General features: G+C 38.6%; 1 protein-coding gene across 1 annotated transcript in view; it reads right to left on the bottom strand.

Annotated features, from left to right (window-relative positions):
- LRGUK (leucine rich repeats and guanylate kinase domain containing) overlaps window positions 1–19,093 on the bottom strand; it is a 118,867-nt gene that overhangs the window by 67,759 nt on the left and 32,015 nt on the right. The window contains exons 6-9 of the mRNA XM_079931954.1: window positions 15,456–15,580; window positions 7,270–7,413; window positions 1,820–1,900; window positions 149–235 (exon numbers count right to left, since the gene is read on the bottom strand). Of these exons, the coding sequence (XP_079788080.1) occupies window positions 149–235; window positions 1,820–1,900; window positions 7,270–7,413; window positions 15,456–15,580 (437 nt within the window). The remainder of the gene's footprint in view (window positions 1–148; window positions 236–1,819; window positions 1,901–7,269; window positions 7,414–15,455; window positions 15,581–19,093) is intronic.

Genomic DNA, 19,093 nt, shown 5'->3' with positions numbered 1-19,093 from the left:
ATAGATCCTAGGACAAGGAAACGCCCCCTAAATAATGACTGTACATGCTGTTATGTAATCGTTTATGGATTGTATTGGCCTTGCAGCAGGCAGCATGAGCTTTTGAGCCTATCATCTCATAAACACAGGAAATGATACGATTACATACCTTTTCTTCCACTCTTATCTTCTTCTGATCTAATTCTGTTAATCGAAGTAGCATAAAAATTACGAAGGAACAATAGTCAGATTCTTCCTGTTTAAAATATCAAGAGGGTTATTCAGTTACCTTCCTTTTCCACTAGCAGTCTACTTTCATGAGCTTAGGGCTTTCACCTACTAACGCTGTCATTCATTCACACACACACACATACACACACACACACACACACACACACACACACGCCCTGCATAGGTCTTTACATTTTCAGCTTACCAGTCCCCTTATATTAACAACTCAAACGCAGACTGTGCCTTGTAACTTATAAAGCTTTTCAAATGTGTGATCTTGTTAATCTCCCTGTGAGATAAGCAGGACAGCTCTGACTATGTTCGTTTCTAAAGAAAAAACAACTGAGGCTCGGAGAAGTGAAGTATTTCATCTAAGGTTCTATGGCCAGTGACCCAAACCCTATCTTCTAATTCCAAGGAGTTTCATTAATTTCTAATTATTTATTACTTTGTATTGTTTTATATTAATTTGTATGATTAATTATGAATTTGTTTTACAATAATAAAATGATATTCACTTACAGAACAACCCTCATATTACTCCCTATCATCTTCTGTGTTAGGATTACCTGCCTTTTAGAAATATAGTTACAGTTATTTTGTATTAAGAAGCTACATCTCTTTGAAGGGAAAGATATTAAGTGGGTGATGCATTCTGAGGATGATATACATGAAATGAATATACAATGGTACCTTTTGTGTACTTCAAAGTGCAAATGTGGGGGAAGTTTATATATAAATGAGTTAACATGTGAAAGGGTTTGTGCTATTTATTTATGCAAACACCTAGATGCTCTTTATGGATCTGGAACTGGGAGGGATGGCCACTTTAAACACTTTCTTTCCTAGGGATGCTTTAAATTGCCTGCCACTATTCTCATACCAAACATTGTTTTTATTTTTAGATCTTATTTTTCATTTTGATTTTTTGCCTGCCCGGATACGTTTCTCAAGACACACACAAAAAGAAAGGTACTCAGAGATACATACAAATTCAAGAGTCTATGGAAAGGCGAGTGAAGGACATAGATAGAAAGCGGAATGAATGACATACGCACAAAGAAGGAGGGACAGATCTGAGGCGAAAGGATCTATCACTGGGGGAAAAAAAAAAAAAAAGAATCTTGAAAAAGTCTGAAAGTTTGATATCCATAGGTGAAGAATCAGTAGGAAATACATGATTTTTTTCTATAATCATTTTACAATGCCAATTTTACAACAATCCCAAGGCGAATTTCTTTAAGTGTCTAATCTTAGACTTTCCCCTGTTATTAAATAGGAACCACATTCCGTCTACACCTCAGGCATCACGCATTCTTTCATGTAAAAGGACATTGCTCTACAATCTCAATAGCTCCCGCCTGATAATCTTTATTACCACCCGGATGAGTCACAAATGACCACACAGAGTAGGCAACCAGTATTCAATTTCAGGCTTTACATGCACCTATGGTGGTACATAGGTGCGACTTTGCTTACACCTTCTAATAGAGAATGAAGATAAACACACCTTATTCACATTCCTGATGTTCTATCAAAAGCACTTCATGAAGAATTTCAAGAAAGTCCTCATCCCTCTCCTCTGCCCCCAACATAAAGGATGTCTCACCCGAATTGGATTTCTTAGAAGATTGAGAACTCGAAGGAGACGTAGGTTTTCAATGTATTCTATTTCACCCAGCTCAGCAATCTGTTTAATCCAAAAACAAACACACACACACACAATATAATCAACAGACTAAATGCACCAAGACAACAGAGAACGTAATATAAGAGGAGCTACTTTGGATCCCTTAAACTCAGCTTATTTTAAAAATTGCTCTTGTGACTATCCAGCTTTTCAATGAGACTCCACAAAGCTACACAGAACAAGGGAATTATTGCATGCTCCTTCAGTAAATGCAAACCCACAGCCACATTTCCTTTTTTCAGCCACATTTCCTTTTTTCCTCTCTGGATAGACAACAGTGAGGTAGATGTTTCTCATCTCACCCACGTTTATCTTAAGGCAGAAATTAAATAGTACATAGAATCAGAGAAACTGCAAAAAATGCATGCAAGGGCTACATGCTTCTCCCCATCTCTATTCTGCCTAGCCTCCAGCTCCCCAATCTCCCTCCCCAACGCTGCTTCTGCTGGTTACTGTGGTCATCTGTGGCTGGAGAAGCCTTCTTACTGCATGTACATGTGGAGCTCTATCAGTTTTTCAATGAGATAATTGGTTTAAGAAAAGGTAAACATGGGAGATTGTATGACATATTTCTTTTCTTTTTTTTCTTTTTTTTTTTTTTTTTGCAGTATGGGGGCCTCTCACTGCTTTGGCCTCTCCCGTTGCGGAGCACAGGCTCCGGACGCGCAGGCTCAGTGGCCATGGCCCACAGGCCCAGCCGCTCCATGGCATGTGGGATCTTCCCGGACTGGGGCACGAACCCGTGTCCCCTGCATCAGCAGGCGGACTCTCAACCACTGCACCACCAGGGAAGCCCATGTATGACATATTTCTTGATGTGAATGTTACATGACTATTCACCTTAAAATTCTTTGCTAAACTGTACGTTTATGTGTTATACACTTTTTTTGTCAGGTAATGTTTCATGACTTTACAAAGTAAGAGGGAAAAAGGTTGCTTGATAGTTCCTTAATTTGAGCAGGGATAGAGCTTGGGTGGCAGCAGGCCTGAATTCTCCACTAAACTAAAGACAAACAGTTTTCCTTGAATGTCCTGTAATTAGCATAATTATAATCTTATTTCAGATGTAGATGCTGAACTTTTACAAAAAATTAATAATCACTTTTTCATTTCTATTTCTCCCCAAGTCATTTCTGCATGCATGGTAAGATCACTCCAACAGCAGAGTCACTAATAGTTCCTGAGTTATCCAATGACAAAATGCAGTTGAAATGTAAGCTATTCCCAAAGCTAAATCAGGGGAGGAACACATGTGCCATGTTCTAAGGATGCCATTTTCAAAGACATAATATGAGAGGCCCATTCTGAGTTACAATATACAACCTGCACACATTAATCTGCTTATAGCAATGTTATGCTTTTTCCATAAGACGACTAGACTCTCCATTAAACTGCTATTTGGATCATCTACAAGATAAAAGGATCAATTTTTAAATACTGTGCTATTTGGGAAGGTGGAAGAGTCACTTTGGTTCACACTGCTCAATCAATCAATAGATTGATTCCCCTCTAGCCTACAGCTCTTGTGTTTGGACCTAACACAAATGTTAGGAGGAGATGCTTCCTCGCAGCCAACATGTCTCACCAACGCATCCTGGCCACGTGCACTTGCAGACATCGCTGGTGGGAGGGGATGTGCTACACATGCATAAGCTATAAACCAGCTGTCCCACCTTCAGGAGGTTTATACTGAAAAGATCATCAGACAGACGAAAATTAGATACATGAGCATTCGGTCTAACGTTTTGGTAAAAGTTTAAAATTTTCTCAATTCTGAAAAATTCCATCATTATGTGATTAAATGAGCCATGGCACAGTCCCACAATAGGAACACTAGGCAACCATTTCAGAAGATGGTAACATCGATGGTGCTTAACATGGAAAGATCTTGTAAATGCTGTGAACACTATGAATAGAATAATCACAGACTATGTAAAATATTATCACTAAGATGTCAGTTGGGATGAACCAGTCTTTTGAGAGTCAAATGAGAGGGATCCAGCTCCCCTCCCAGTCCTTTCAAAGGTAGGATGAAGTGGGTAAGGGCAGAGGGGAACACATGTGGAGGCACCTGGCTACCAGTGCCCACCTCTGCTGAACTGGTGATGTGCACCAGACACGGGCCATCCTGCATGCGCCGCCCACCCCGTCCTGCAGACCTCACCCGGCAGCAGACCCACCCTCACGTCTTCTCTCTTCAAATGCCAAGACCCAAGGCTGTGTGTGTCACAGGCGATCACAAAAGGTGTACAGACACAACTCCCCCAAACCACCTGAAGTGAAACACTGCCAGAAAGATTATATTCTGAAAGGAACTTCAGCCATCTGATGCCAAGAATGTCATACCAGCAGCGCTGATCCCCAGATTCCAGTCTACACTTCTTCCCTGATCTCCTCTGCCCCGTTGGCTACTCCCCACCAAGCAGAAGCCTTTCAACTTCCACTATGTAGGGAGAAGTTGGCTCCTTTCTTTGACATTTCCTTTTAAGCCATGCTCTCCAAGCCTAACCATCCAGACCTAAAGAGGCCTGTTAAGTCTTTTTCGTAAAATACATGCTAGATAGAGAGAGAGATGAAATAATGACACCAAGTAAGACTCAGAGAAGTAAAAGAGCGGTCTCTAAGTAACTCCCAGACCAATATCTTGCTTCTAGAAGAAAAGGCTGAGGTTGTAATAGAGTTAACATTTGGGGGATAAGTTTTGAATGATAGAAATGACTTCAAATCTAACAAGGATTGTAGAGTGGAGAGTGACAAAGGCCCCCAAATCACCAGCTCATGATGAATTTGCAAAAAAACTTAAAAGAGATGTTCAAACGATCATGTAAAGCTACGGCAATGTTTCAACAGCTTATACCGAGTAAATAATACTGATAAAAGTGCTCCCAATAAGATAATATTCCTAACATCAAGTTAATCGTATGAGAAGCAATAGCTATGTCATGTTTCTCTTAAATGATAAATCTTCCATCCTCGATACACAGTATTCTCAGTAGTGCTAGAGAAACCTCTGAGGAAATCTTTGGATGGCTTGGCTTACAGAATATTTCACATACTGTTGGTTGTTCCCCAACCTGCCCAGTGGGGAGTGAGGGAATTGTGCCATTGTTACGGACCCCATCGCTTGTTGCCAAAGGATCCCTCCTTTGGGACGTGTGGCCACTTTTTTCTTTTTTAATGGAGTTTCTTCAACATTTGAAAATTATAAACTCTGTTCTTCCCTAATGATCCCCCTTTTTTTCTTCAACTATTTCAAATGTAATCTGAAAAGTCTCCTGGAATGGAAGAGAACACCATACTATTCATGAGGTCTTTCTAGACCTGTGCTACCCAATATGGTAGTTACTAGCCCTATGTGGCTACTTACCACTGGGAATATGGCTAGGATAAATTCAAATGTACTGTGCAAAATACACAATAGATGTCCTAAACGTAGTAGGAAACAACAGAATATAAAATAACTCATCAATAATTTTTATAAAGATTACATGTTGAAATGACAATATTTTGGATATATTGGGCTAAATAAAGCAAAAAATTAATTTCACCTGTTTCTTTTTACCTTTTTATTGGGGCTACTAGAAAATTTAAAATTACACATGAGGCTCACATTATATTTAAGCCAGAAAGCACTCTTCTAGATCATGACAACACCACACACTTTTCTGAAGGGAGGGCCATTAGCATTTCATTTAATGTATTAGCCTGCAGGGTTAAGAACACTGACTCTGGAGGCAAATCATTCTGTTTGAACCCTGGCTCTGCTATTCACTGGATATGGTATAACTTTGGACAAGTTACTTAACGTCTCTTTGCCCTAGTTTCTTCATCTGTAGAATAGCGATAATAATAGGGTTATAATGAGGATTAAATCAGATGATATATGCAAAGTGCTTAAAACAGTGCCTTGTGCATAAATACGCAATGAAAATCTCTGCATTATTTTATGACTGTAATTGTCATTATTATTACCATTACTCCTTTTCCTAAATCCTGAGATGCACTGAGTTGAAATGTAATGAGTGCATTCTGCCATTTGAACACCACCTGTATGTATCTGCAAACCATTTTAATGACCATTTCATGAAAAAGACACTAAAACCATATGAGACAGAGATTGGGCTGACTTCCTAAGACAGGTGGGACAGTGAACAAAAGTCACCCACTAGAATTAACCTTAGAAGTTAACAAACAATTTAATATGTAAGTCAAGTGAAAATGAGGAGGAACAGTTTTTGCCTGTGATTAAAAATCCACTTCTTCCCAGACCTAAAGATTGCCTCCTTCTCTTGATTTTTAGAAATCTAACAGCTAATGGAAGCTCATTGGAGAAAGAGTCATCAGACCCAGCTGATAAGCACCAACACAGCCGAATAGAGAAATATCTCCACAGGAACGCATCTCACTCCAGCTAGGATCTATGTCTCTTTCAGGGTTAGCCAAAATTTTCATCTTCAAGAAGAAACAACCATTCGTCTTCCTTATGAAATCTTTCCCCAAAATATGAAAAAGTACTCGAGATGAATAAAATCACAATGTAGATCTGATTGCATAAGAGGTGAGTTATAGGTACCAACTTAATACACCATGATTAGGAGCACAAATGCTTTATTAAAAATAAAATGTAATTAAGAGTGAAAGCCGGGCTTCCCTGGTGGTGCAGTGGTTGAGAGTATGCCTGCTGATGCAGGGGACAAGGGTTCGGGCCCCGGTCCGGGAAGATCCCACGTGCCGCGGAGCGGCTAGGCTCGTGAGCCATGGCCGTTGAGCCTGTGTGTCCGGAGCCTATGCTCCAAAACGGGAGAGGCCACAACAGTGAGAGGCCCGCGTACCGCAAAAAAAAAAAAAAAAAAAAAAAAAAAAAAGAGTGAAAGCCAATTGGTGAAGTAATGTGTGCATTAAGCCAGATAGGGTAATTTGAGTAAGTCCAATCCCCAACTCATTCGGGTTGGGAACGTACCCTATTGTTACAAATAGGATATAAGAATTCACTTCCTGTGTCTCTTCTCATTAAATGGGACACCGGCAACACCAGCCTGAGACTATTCTCTTGTCTCTAGTTTCCCTCCTCTGACACGTCAGACATTCCTCATGCCATCTTTCTACCCCAAATTTCACACGAATATATCTACTTCACAAAGTCATGTGCACCTGGTTGCAGTTTAAACCTTCAAAACAATGTAATTAGGAATCTTCAAATTTTCAAAAATTAAGAATTATTACTATTTAAAAAAAAAAAGCAGTCCTTCAACTGTTGCTCCGGGAGGTTTTCTAGAATAACTTTCCTGAGCTGGCATTGAATGTGATAGCACTTGAGAAATAATTATAGACACTAAAACCAAGACATATAAAGTATAATATGACATTACCTTATTATCCTCAAGGTTGATCACTTCCAAGAAGTCATGACTCTCTAAGCCTTGGAGGCTACTGATCTGATTGTGGCTCAGATCCAGGATCTGCAGGACCCTTAGGTCATCCAAACCTGTGATCTTCTCAATCTGGTTATTGCTCTAAAATTGATAAAATACACTTAATGTCCTGAAGGGAAAAGTGTAATGACAAGTTTTCATCCTGGATACTGCCCCAAACCTCTTAAAATCAGTAAGACATTCTTGTCCTCCCCTCCCATTCCCATCTTTCACCTCCCTAAACACATATACATACACCCCAGAAAGAAATCCCAGTCTTTCAGCTGGAAGACTCAGAACATAATATTTTCGCTAGAGGTAAAGCAGATGAATGTTTGAGTCAATAGGAAAGACAAAAGCTAGGTAGTATAAGCTTCTGACATTGCTAACCTCAAGCTTAATGGCAGCATGGCTCCAAGCTTATCTTTAGAAATGTAAATTTAATGCAATTCTTTCATCACCATCACAGAAAACCACTTGAATACTGTAACTCCCACATACACTCTGTTTTCAGAAATATTCTGAATATAATCACCTCATATCATGAGGACTGTAGTAGTCTGGTACCTGCCTCCACTTATTCATGCTCTTGTACAGTTTCCACCTCTTGAATCCAGGATAGACCTGTGACCTGCCTTAACCAAAAGAATACAGCAGAAGTGTCCCGGTTCCAAATCTAAGACTTAGGAAGGCCTGGCAGCATCTCCTCTTGTGTCTTGGAGCCCTAAGCTGCCATGTAAGAACTCTAGCCACTCTGCGGGAGAGAATCTGCGGAGAGGTCACCTGGAGAGGAGCCCTGAGACTAGACAGAGAGGAGAAACCCAGCCATTGCAGCATCCTGGCTGAGCCCAGCCCCCAGCCAATCTGCTAGCTGGACGTGGCAAGACCAGCAGAACCACCCAGCTGGGCCCAGCTTAGATTACAGAACTGCTAGCTAATAAAATGGTTAACTAATAAATTTCTCCATGCCACTCCACATGGGGTGGCATGTTCTACAACAATAGATACATAAACGAAGTTCTTAAATAATTCACACGTAAGCATCTTCTTAGACAATACCATGAAACAGAGAAAGATATAAGACTTAAACACTGTTCTTCTTCCCAACCCCCCTGTACCCATAACAACAAATTATAGTGATAACAATAATTTGTATTTTCTTGTACATTTCCCAACATTCTCAAAATTCCTTGGGTTCTTTAGCCTTTGAGGTATAAAACTATGCCACAGTAAAGTTAAACTTTGAGTTGAGAAGCACAGTAAAGTGTAATTTTGAGATTTCAATTAATGCCACATTATACCCATCCTTAAACTTTTTTTTTGGCCACACCATGCACGCAAGATCCCAGGTCCCTGACCAGGGATCGAATCTGTTTCCCTGCAGTGGAAGTGTGCAGTCCTAACCACTGGACCACCATGGAATTCCCCCCATCCTTAAACTTTTAAAACTTTTACTAAGCACTTTAGAACTAAAAACTTAAATTATAGTATTCTCTACCATCTATTATTTTTCCTGGTACATGCTTCCCAAAGTATTTAATAGTAAGAGTTCATTTTCACTCAACTTTTCATAAGATTTCACTTCAATAATGAGCAAGGTTTATGTTCATTAGTATAATTCTATGGCTGTTTAAAATATATTAATAGAATGCTGATAATCTATAAAACTGGATTATAGTACATGGGGGTTCATTAAACTATTCCTTTTATTTTTATATATGCTTGAAAAATTCCATAATAAGAAGGAAAAATACTCGAAACTCCATTTGCCTAAGTCAAATTTCCTACTGTTCAAAAAAGTTCTAGAAAGTGTAATAGAAAGGGGAAAGAAAAAAACTACAGTAAACTGAACATAATATCCTTATTAATTTAACTTATTGAAATAAGACCTCAATATCCTATTTAAAATATGCCCACATATCAAATTTATGTATAATACACCTCTTCCCCAAAGACCTTTGAAGTGTTGTAGATGTGGAAGATGAACTGTAATTCTTCTTTAGAGTGTCTCTGATGGCTTTCAAAGTGGTAGATGTACAAGAACAGACTGAGGCATAGAAAAGTTTAATTACATAACCTGTGGTCATAAAAGAAAGCAGAACTGAGAAGTATTACGAATCAGAATTTCTGAGTCAAAGTTATCTATTAAAACCCTATATCCAATGATGAATAACTGATACATCTCTTCTCAAAGTGCACGTCTAGTGCCTGCATGAACAGTTCTTGCTTGTTTTATCATGATTAGCAGGGAAAGGCGGTCTTTAGAGAGAAACTAAAATGAAATGAGAAATATTCTCGATCTCCCAAGTTGGAAGGGAAAAAAAATGGCTTTTACTAAGACAAAATGATGTTTGAAGTTTGGAATGTATTGTCCTTACTTGCTAAAGGAGGTGGTTGACAGAGCAGACCATAAGTGAACCACATTTCCCCCTAATATTTATGGTAAAAGTTGATGGAAGAGGGACTCTCCTGTTGGCGCAGTGGTTAAGAATCCGCCTGCCAATGCAGGGGACATGGGTTCGAGCCCTGGACCGGGAAGATCCGACATGCTGCGGAGCAACAAAGCCCGTGTGCCACAACTACTGAGCCTGTGCTCTAGAGCCCGCAATCCACAACTACTGAAGCCTGCGTGCCTAGAGCCCTCTTGTTGCTCTGCAACAAGATAAGCCACCACAATGAGAAGCCCGTGCACAGCAACTACAGAAAGCATGCACGCAGCAACGAAGACCCAACACAGCCAAAAATAAATAAATAAATTTATTTTTTTTAAAAAAGTTGATGGAAGAGAATTAACTGGTTTGTATGGTGAATTGTTCTTTTTTCTCTAAAGTGTAAAGTGAATTACTTTCAGTAGTAAACCAATTGGATTACTGATACCACAAATCTTTTAAAAGTATTAAAAACTATTGAAATAAATGAGTATCATTTTATTTTATGAATTTTATTAATATATGGAAAAGAAAACCTTCCTATTCTCAAAAAGTTTAAGGAAAATGAATGATGGCATATTCTGTATTTTCTAGTTCATTTTGGGTGATGAGGATGGGGGTTGGGAACAATCCACCTAATCTACTTATAGGAAAAATAAGCCTTTTATGCTTCTTCTAAAAGCTACTTGAGATGAAATTATCAACACAGATTATTTAGTTATTGAAACAAAGTCTTAGGATGAAAGTGCTATGTGATGTCATTCTTAATAATCAGTTCAATTCTCATTCCCTTAAGCACACCCCCAATCTCCTTCCACACATCATGCTCCACTTAAAGTTAATGGGAATGCCAATGAAAAAGATATGTAAATAAAAGGATAAGGTTCTAACAAGCTGCAAATTAACTAGAATATACTGCCAATAATCCTTCAAATTATCATAATTTTAAAATGTGACTTTCTTTTATAATTTTTAAATTTGCAATTCAGCCTACCAAATTCACTTTCATTTATGCTTTGCTTACATGCCTTAGTGGACAGAAAACAGAAAAACTCAAGGAAATTATTAAACCTTTCCATGCTTCATTTCCAACCTCAGTACTCGGAACCAGTGCTTTACCCTCACCTAACTCACTGTAAGAAGTGAAGGCTCTTGAAAAAGCACTTCAGGCTTAACACATAGCCAACCTTCAGCTGTCTGTGGTTAAATTAGACAGGAATTGTACATTGTATATGTCAAAAATCTACAGATAACCCAAGATGTCATTTCAAACAACAATGTTCGGGGCTTCCCTGGTGGTGCAGTGGTTGAGGGTCCGCCTGCCGATGCAGGGGACACGGGTTTGTGCCCCATGTCGGGAGGATCCCACATGCCACAGAGCGGCTGGGCCCGTGAGCCATGGCCGCTGAGCCTGCACGTCCGGAGCCTGTGCTCCGCAATGGGAGAGGCCACAACAGTGAGAGGCCTGCATACCGCAAACAAACAAACAAAAAAAACAACAATGTTCAACACTCTCCTTTGGGATAGTTCACGTAAGAAATAAGCTACTAGCCTCATGGCTTAAAATCCCCCCATCCACCTCATGACAGATATAATAAAGAATCCCAAAGCCATCCAAGGGTAAGAAGTGAGAAGGAGAAGGAAAGGAAGAAGAAAGAATCCTAGATAAACTACAAACTATATAATCACCCCCAAATTAATGAGCTAGACTGTTATTTCAAAAATACTGTATATATCTTTGGAACAACTATGATCCTGCTGATTTTAAAGTAAATTGTATTTTCATTCAGTCAGAGTCACACTGTCATACAGCTTAAGAAGCACGCTCTCTATAGGAAAAACATTAAAAATTTTAACTTCTTGATGGGAATTGTTCATTTATTCTCAGCACTAATTCTGGTTTTCTAGAATGGGAAACTGGCACATAGAGATGTAAAAGGACTGCCAAATTCAGTGCCCAGTGCTTCATTTGAGAGCAATGAAGTTTCAACTGCAATAAATATTATGTTTAAATATGTTTAAATGTTATTTCATCAATAAGACATTAAAATATATTCTATTTTTTAACATCTTCAGTGGAGTATAATTGCTTTACAATGGTGTGTTAGTTTCTGCTTTATAACAGTGAATCAGCTATACGTATACATATAGCCCCATATCTCCTCCCTCTTGTGTCTCCCTCCCACCCTCCCAATTCCAGCCCTCTAGGTGGTCACAAAGCACCGAGCTGATCTCCCTGTGCTAAGCGGCTGCTTCCCACTAGCTATCTATTTTACATTTGGTAGTGTATATAAGTCCATGCCATCCCTCAGTTCATCCCAGCTTATCCTTCCCACTTCCCACGTCCTCAAGTCCATTCTCTATGTCTGCATCTTTATTGCTGTCCTGCCCCTAGGTTCTTCAGAACCATTTTTTTTTTTAAATCCATATATATGTGTTAGCATACAGTATTTGTTTTTCTCTTTCTGACTTACTTCACTCTGTATGACAGACTCTAGGTCCATCCACCACATTACAAATAACTCAATTTTGTTTCTTTTTATGGCTGAGTAACATTGCATTGTATATATGTACCACATCTTCTTTAACCATTCATCTATCGATGGACACTTACGTTGCTTCCATGTCCTGGCTATTGTACATAGAACTGCAATGAACATTGTGGTACATAACTCTTTTTGAATTATGGTTTTCTCAGGGCATACGCCCAATAGTGGGATTTCTGGGTCATACGGTAGTTCTATTTTTAGTTTTTTAAGGGACCTCCATACTGTTCTCCATAGTGGCTGTATCAATTTACATTCCCACCAACAGTGCAAGAGGGTTCCCTTTTCTCAACACACTCTCCACCATTTATTGTTTGTAGATTTTTTGATGATGGCCATTGTGACCGGTGTGAGGTGATACCTCACTGTAGTTTTGATTTGCATTTCTCCTATGATTAGTGATGTTGAGCATCCTTTCATGTGTTTGTTGGCAATCTGTATATCTTCTTTGGAGAAATGTCTATTTAGGTCTTCTGCCCATTTTTGGATTGGGTTCTTCGGTTTTTTTGACATTGAGCTGTATGAGCTGCTTGTAAGTTTTGGAGATTAATCCTTTGCCAGTTGCTTCGCTTGCAAACATTTTCTCCCATTCTGAGGGCTGTCTTTTTGTCTTGTTTATGTTTTCCTTTGCTGTGCAAAAGCTTTTAAGGTTCATTAGGTCCCATTTGTTTATTTTTGTTTTTATTTCCATTTCTCTAGGAGGAGGGTCAAAAAGGATCTTGCTGTAATTTATGTCATAGAGTGTTCTGCCTATGTTTCCCCCCAAGAGTTTTATAGTGCCTGGCCTTACATTAAGGTCTTTAATTCATTTTGAGTTTATTTTTGTGTATGGTGTTAGGGAGTGTTCTAATTTCATTCTTTCACATGTAGCTGTCCAGTTTTCCCAGCACCACTTACTGAAGAGGCTGTCTTTTCCCATTGTATATTCTTGCCTCCTTTATCAAAGATAAGGTGATTATACGTGCGTGGGTTTATCTTTGGGCTTTCTATCCTGTTCCACTGATCTATATTTCTGTTTTTGTGCCAGTACCATACTGTCTTGATTACTGTAGCTTTGTAGTGTAGTTGAAAGTCAGGGAGCCTGATTCCTCCAGCTCTGTTTTTCTTTCTCAAGATTGCTTTGGCTATTTGGGGTCTTTTGTGTTTCCATACAAATTGTGAAATTTTTTGTTTTAGTTCTGTGAAAAATGACATTTGTAGTTTGATAGGGATTGCACTGAATCTGTAGATTGCTTTGGGTAGTATACTCATTTTCACAATGTTGATTCTTCCAATCCAAGAACATGGTATATCTCTCCATCTGTTTGTATCATCTTTAATTTCTTTCATCAGTGTCTTATAGTTTTCTGCATACAGGTCTTTTGTCGCCTTAGGTAGGTTTATTCCTAGGTATTTTATTCTTTTTGTTGCAATGGTAAATGGGAGTGTTTCCTTAATTTCTCTTTCAGATTTTTCATCATTGGTGTATAGGAATGCAAGAGATTTCTGTGCATTAATTTTGTATCCTGCTACTTTACCAAATTCATTGATTAGCTCTAGTAGTTTTCTGGTAGCGTCTTTAGGATTCTCTATGTATAGTATCATGTCATCTGCAAGCAGTGACAGCTTTACTTCTTCTTTTCCGATTTGGATTCCTTTTATTTCTTTTTCTTCTCTGATTGCTGTGGCTAAAACTTCCAAAACTTATGTTGAATAACAGTGGTGAGAGTGGGCAACCTTGTCTTGTTCCTGATCTTAGTGGAAATGGTTTCAGTTTATCACCATGGAGAACGATGCCGGCTGTGGGTTTGTCATATATGGCCTTTATTATGTTGAGGTTAAGTTCCCTCTATGCCTACTTTCTGCAGGGATTTTATCATAAATGTGCGTTTCTTTCATTGATTGATTTGCGTATATTGAAGAATCCTTGCATTCCTGGGATAAACCCCACGTGATCATGGTGTATGATGCTTTTAATGTGCTGTTGGATTCTGTTTGCTAGTATTTTGTTGAGGATTTTTGCATCTATGTTCATCAGTGATATTGGCCTGTAATTTTCTTTCTTTGTGACATCTTTGTGTGGTTTTGGTATCAGGGTGATGGTGGCCTTGTAGAATGAGTTTGGGAGTGTTCCTCCCTCTGCTATATTTTGGAAGAGTTTGAGAAGGATAGGTGTTAGCTCATCTCTAATGTTTGACAGAATTCGCCTGTGAAGCCATCTGGTCCTGGGCTTTTGTTTGTTGGAAGATTTTTAATCACAGTCTCAACTTCAGGGCTTGTGACTGGTCTGTTTATATTTTCTATTTCTTCTTGGTTCAGTCTCAGAAGTTTGTGCTTTTCTAAGAATGTGTCCATTTCTTTCAGGTTGTCCATTTTATTGGCATATAGTTGCTTGTAGTAATCTATCATGATCCTTTGTATTTCTGCAGGGTCAGTTGTTACCTCTCCTTTTTCATTTCTAATTCTGTTGATATGTCTTCTCCCTTTTTTTCTTTATGAGTCTGGCTAATGGTTTATGAATTTTGTTTATCTTCTCAAAGACCCAGCTTCTAGTTTTATTGATCTTTGCTATTGTTTCCTTCATTTCTTTTTCATTTATTTCTGATCTGATCTTTATGATTTCTCTCCTTCTGCTAACTTTGGGGTTTTTTTGTTCTTCTTTCTCTAATTGCTTTAGGTGTAAGGTTAGGTTGTTTGAGATGTTTCTTGTTTCTTGAGGTTGGATTGTATTGGTATAAAATTCCCTCTTGGAACTGCTTTTGCTGCACCTCATAGGTTTTGGGTCATCGGGTTTTCATTGTCATTTGTTTCTACGTATTTTTTTATTTCCTCTCTGATTTCTTCAGTGATCTCTTGGTTATTATAAAAATATTCTTAATAGTTGCTAAAAGTATGCCTTCCTTTCTCAGTGTTAAAGTCAATCTTTTAAAAAATGGAATTTGTGTACCAAATTAGGAAATCATTTTACTTTAGCATGAATTATTCATCTCTCTCACACACACACACACACACACACACACACACCCCACACACACCCCAGATATGGAAAGGAGCAAACAGAACTAAAGACAATGCCATTTCATGAAGGAATTAGCTCTTTATAAAACTGAAAAATCCTAACCATCATTCATATATTTACTAAGACATTAACTAGTACTTCTATAAAGAATAACAGTTTTGTTAGACTCACCAGACAAAGTATTTTGATAGGTAACATTCCTAAGCCATTAATGGTTGTGATCTTGTTCTTGGACAAACTAAGGTGGGTAAGACTGCTACACAGCTCTAGTCCGTTGATTTCAGCTATCTCATTGCCTATACACCATGACTATGTTTAAGGAAAATGGTATTAGAAACATTTGGAAGAAAAAATGAATTAGTGTCAAATCATCATTAGAAAAATCAGACAACAGCATAAATAAAAAAGTACTCTATGCTAATATAGGATGAATGCTAAATCTTAAAATGATATTTTTTTCATATAGAAGTTAATAGTGCACCAGGTAAAATTAGTTTGTTTTTTTTAAAGGCATAGCTTTTGAGTGTGCTCAGTTGCCTTTGTGTTCATATGTGACTCATTTAATCAGTGAGGAAAAACACTTCAGAGTGGTTCAAAGCTGCCACCTTGGCAGTGTTTTTTCCTTGGTTCCTGAATGGTCTCCATGAGAAACCCTTGTACTTTTCCACAGGCAGAACTGAATCCAGGGTTGCCCTGGAGAGGCACATGCACTTTATCATCCCCATAACCAGGGAAACAGTCCGGGAGGTGTCATCTGCAGAAAATGGGTGATACTGAGAGGAATAGCCTTTTCTTCTATCTATATTGGCTTCTCTTCTCTTTATAATAAATGAGGCCTAAACTCAGCCTTCTTTTTTTCCTCATCTGTTGATTTTCTAGTTATTTTAAAACTTAACTCTTAGCTTTTGTTTTCCATCCTTACAGTCACCTAAAAGTGCAAACTCAAAGTCACCAATTCTACTTACCTCTCTCTGTCCTCAATCTTTCTGGCAAATTTCTAGGATTTAATATCACTTCTCCACCCAAGCCCAGTTTTCCCTCCCAAGTAGCCTAAGACATCACCATTTTCTCAGCCACTTGTAATCTTCAGGGCGTCCAATCATCACCAAAACCTGGCAGATTTTGCTTTAAAACATCTCTTCAAATATGTCCTTCCTTGTCATTCACCCCTCTGCCAACTTAATTCAGCTTTAGTACCAATGGATACCTCTAACATCCATTTCTTCCTGCCCTCAAGTCACCTTACACACTGTAGTCAGGTTAATTTTTTTCAAAATATTGACTGGATATCACGCTTCAATTAAAAAATTCTCACAGGACGAATTCCAAATTCTTCACTCTGGCATTTAAGGTCCTTTACTTTAAGCAAAAGCTATGTATCGAATTTCATCCCCCATAATAATCCAGTGAGAATGCTCCAATTCTCCCAGGTCAATCTTCTCAATACTTCTGGAATATACCCCTTGACTTTCCTAATTTTTTTAAATACTGCTTTCCTACTTATTTCTAAACCCTACCCATTCTTCAGGACTTAATTTGAAATTCCACTTTTTAAAGTTTTTTCTCTTTTTTAACATTTGCATTAAACCAACATCTTAAGTATTTCTTTTTGACAACCTCATTTCCCTACTTCTATTAGTTTTTAATTACATAAGTAAATACAGGTGACAGACTGGGCGAATATATTCACAACATATAGAGTATACAAAGAATTACTATCTAGAAAACATAAAGAATGACAATAACCCAATAGAAAATGGGGCAAGAATATATCCAGGAAATTCCCAGAAGAGCAAATCCAAGTGGCTAACATAATAAACATATGAAAAGACACTCTGCTTCACCTGTAGTCGGGAGAAAGCAAATTAAGATGCTATCCTTTGCCTATCAGTTTGGCAAACATTTTAAAGCTTTTGAAGAACGGATTCTTTCATACTACTGGGTGAGAGGGTTCATTATGGTATAGCCTCTCTGGAGGCAATTTGGCAGTGACTATTATAGTTGTAAATATCAGAGCAATTCCAATTCTTGGTATCCACTGGAGACAAACTCTTTCTTCCTCAAAGCCTTTTCTGGTCAACTTCTAACACCCCACCTATGGAGATTAATCACACAATCAACAAACTTTTTAAGAGAAAGGAAGGGATTGTAAGTATCACAGAAATGTACATTTTGCCTCATAACTATTTGTAGTTATCCTAACTCTGCTACTTACTAGTTACGTGATGTAATTTCTCTCTGCTCAGATTTTTCATCTGTAAAATGGATACAACATCAGGCTGCCGTGAAGGCCAAAAGTTAGATCATGAGAAAAAATTTAGAAAATGTATGTGAGTGAGTTGTACAAGTACCTCACAATTATAAGGCATTGTTATCGTTACTAAATTACAAGCACATGAGGCCAAGGAATCACATCCTCTGCCTCTTGGCCAGCAGCACAAAGAGGAGGATCAGGCCAGGACTGATTCTGAAAGAACAAAGACAGAGACACAGTTTAATTAAGAAACTAAAAGCAATGATGAGAAAATATTGCCAAATGAACCAGAAATTCCTCGATTTTCCTCGCTGGTTCCAGATTCAATCCTTGGGCTGAAGCATAGTTCGGCTTGTTGTCAACACACATTTCAAAACCACTTTCATAAAGCTTCTGGCCAGACGAGCTCTACAAATAGACACTTATGCTCACAAACACGATTCTTCTTTCTGCTTCCATTTTCTTTGGGCTATTTAAACAATCACTCTATAGATGAAATAAAATATCCTCAGTGTAGCAATCTTTGGTAAGAAAAATTAAGCACGGAAAACTTCAAATGGCCATGTCTTAATCTAGCAGAGGAAGCAACAGTCTTTAAGTCCTATTTCAGGAGCACTAGTGTCTTGGTAGCTCAGCTTCAACAGAAATGAAGATACTCTGAATTATGACAGAGAGTAAAACAAATGCTTGTGGGTGGCTGAGTCAGGAAGCACTCCCATGGGAAGCAGGCAAGGATTAGAAAACTAGAAAACAGGAAGCTGGACACTGTTAAGAGATAATGGGAACTGAAAAGGAAAGCCTGTATACAGTAATTTTCCAAGACATTAGAGGCCGTTCCCTTGGTGCACCCGGCTTACTCTCTAGCTTTGACTAGTAGGGCAAGTCATGTTTTATGAAATTAGTATTGCAAGGGCCAAAAGGAGGAGGAATACAGATGGCCCCCTGCAATCATGGCCATGGCTTCTGCTGCTGCCACTGCCATCACTCACAGCACTGGGGCAAAGGGTGAGGAGCTGACTGAACATCTCTGCTGAGAAACAGGTTCATTTCACCGAAACCATCTCCTATTTCCCAACTCTTCACTCCCCTTTAAATTTCAAGGAATTTTAGGCACTGTAAATTACAGGTGACCCTTAACAAACAGGTCTGAAATGTATGGGTCCACTTATACATGGATTTTTTTTTTTTTTTTTTTTACTAAATACATACTACAGTGGTACACCATCTGTAGAGGTTGGTTGAATCCACTGGTGCACAACCGCGGATACAAAGGGCTTACTGTAAAGTTATGTGTGGCTATTCGATTGCTCTGGGCGGTCCCCTAAGCCCCACCATTATTCAAGGGTCAACCGCAATCAAGCTCTTAAGTAAAGAGTACTTTTCACAGTGGCGCAATGGCTTCCCCTGCTAATTACTCCCACGGTCACATCATATGTGACTGCCAGCAATGCCAACAGTCAATATGCAGGACTGGTCCACCCAGAGCTCTAAATTCAGGAATACCTTTCTCTCTCCAATCTCCCCTTTTCTTAAGAACCTTCATGAAATGTTACTT

The sequence above is a fragment of the Stenella coeruleoalba genome (genome assembly GCF_951394435.1).
Source record: "Stenella coeruleoalba genome assembly, chromosome: 9".
Lineage (NCBI taxonomy): Eukaryota > Metazoa > Chordata > Mammalia > Artiodactyla > Delphinidae > Stenella > Stenella coeruleoalba.
The sequence above is the reverse complement of the archived record's forward strand: the minus strand, read 5'-3'. Positions and strand labels throughout refer to the sequence as shown.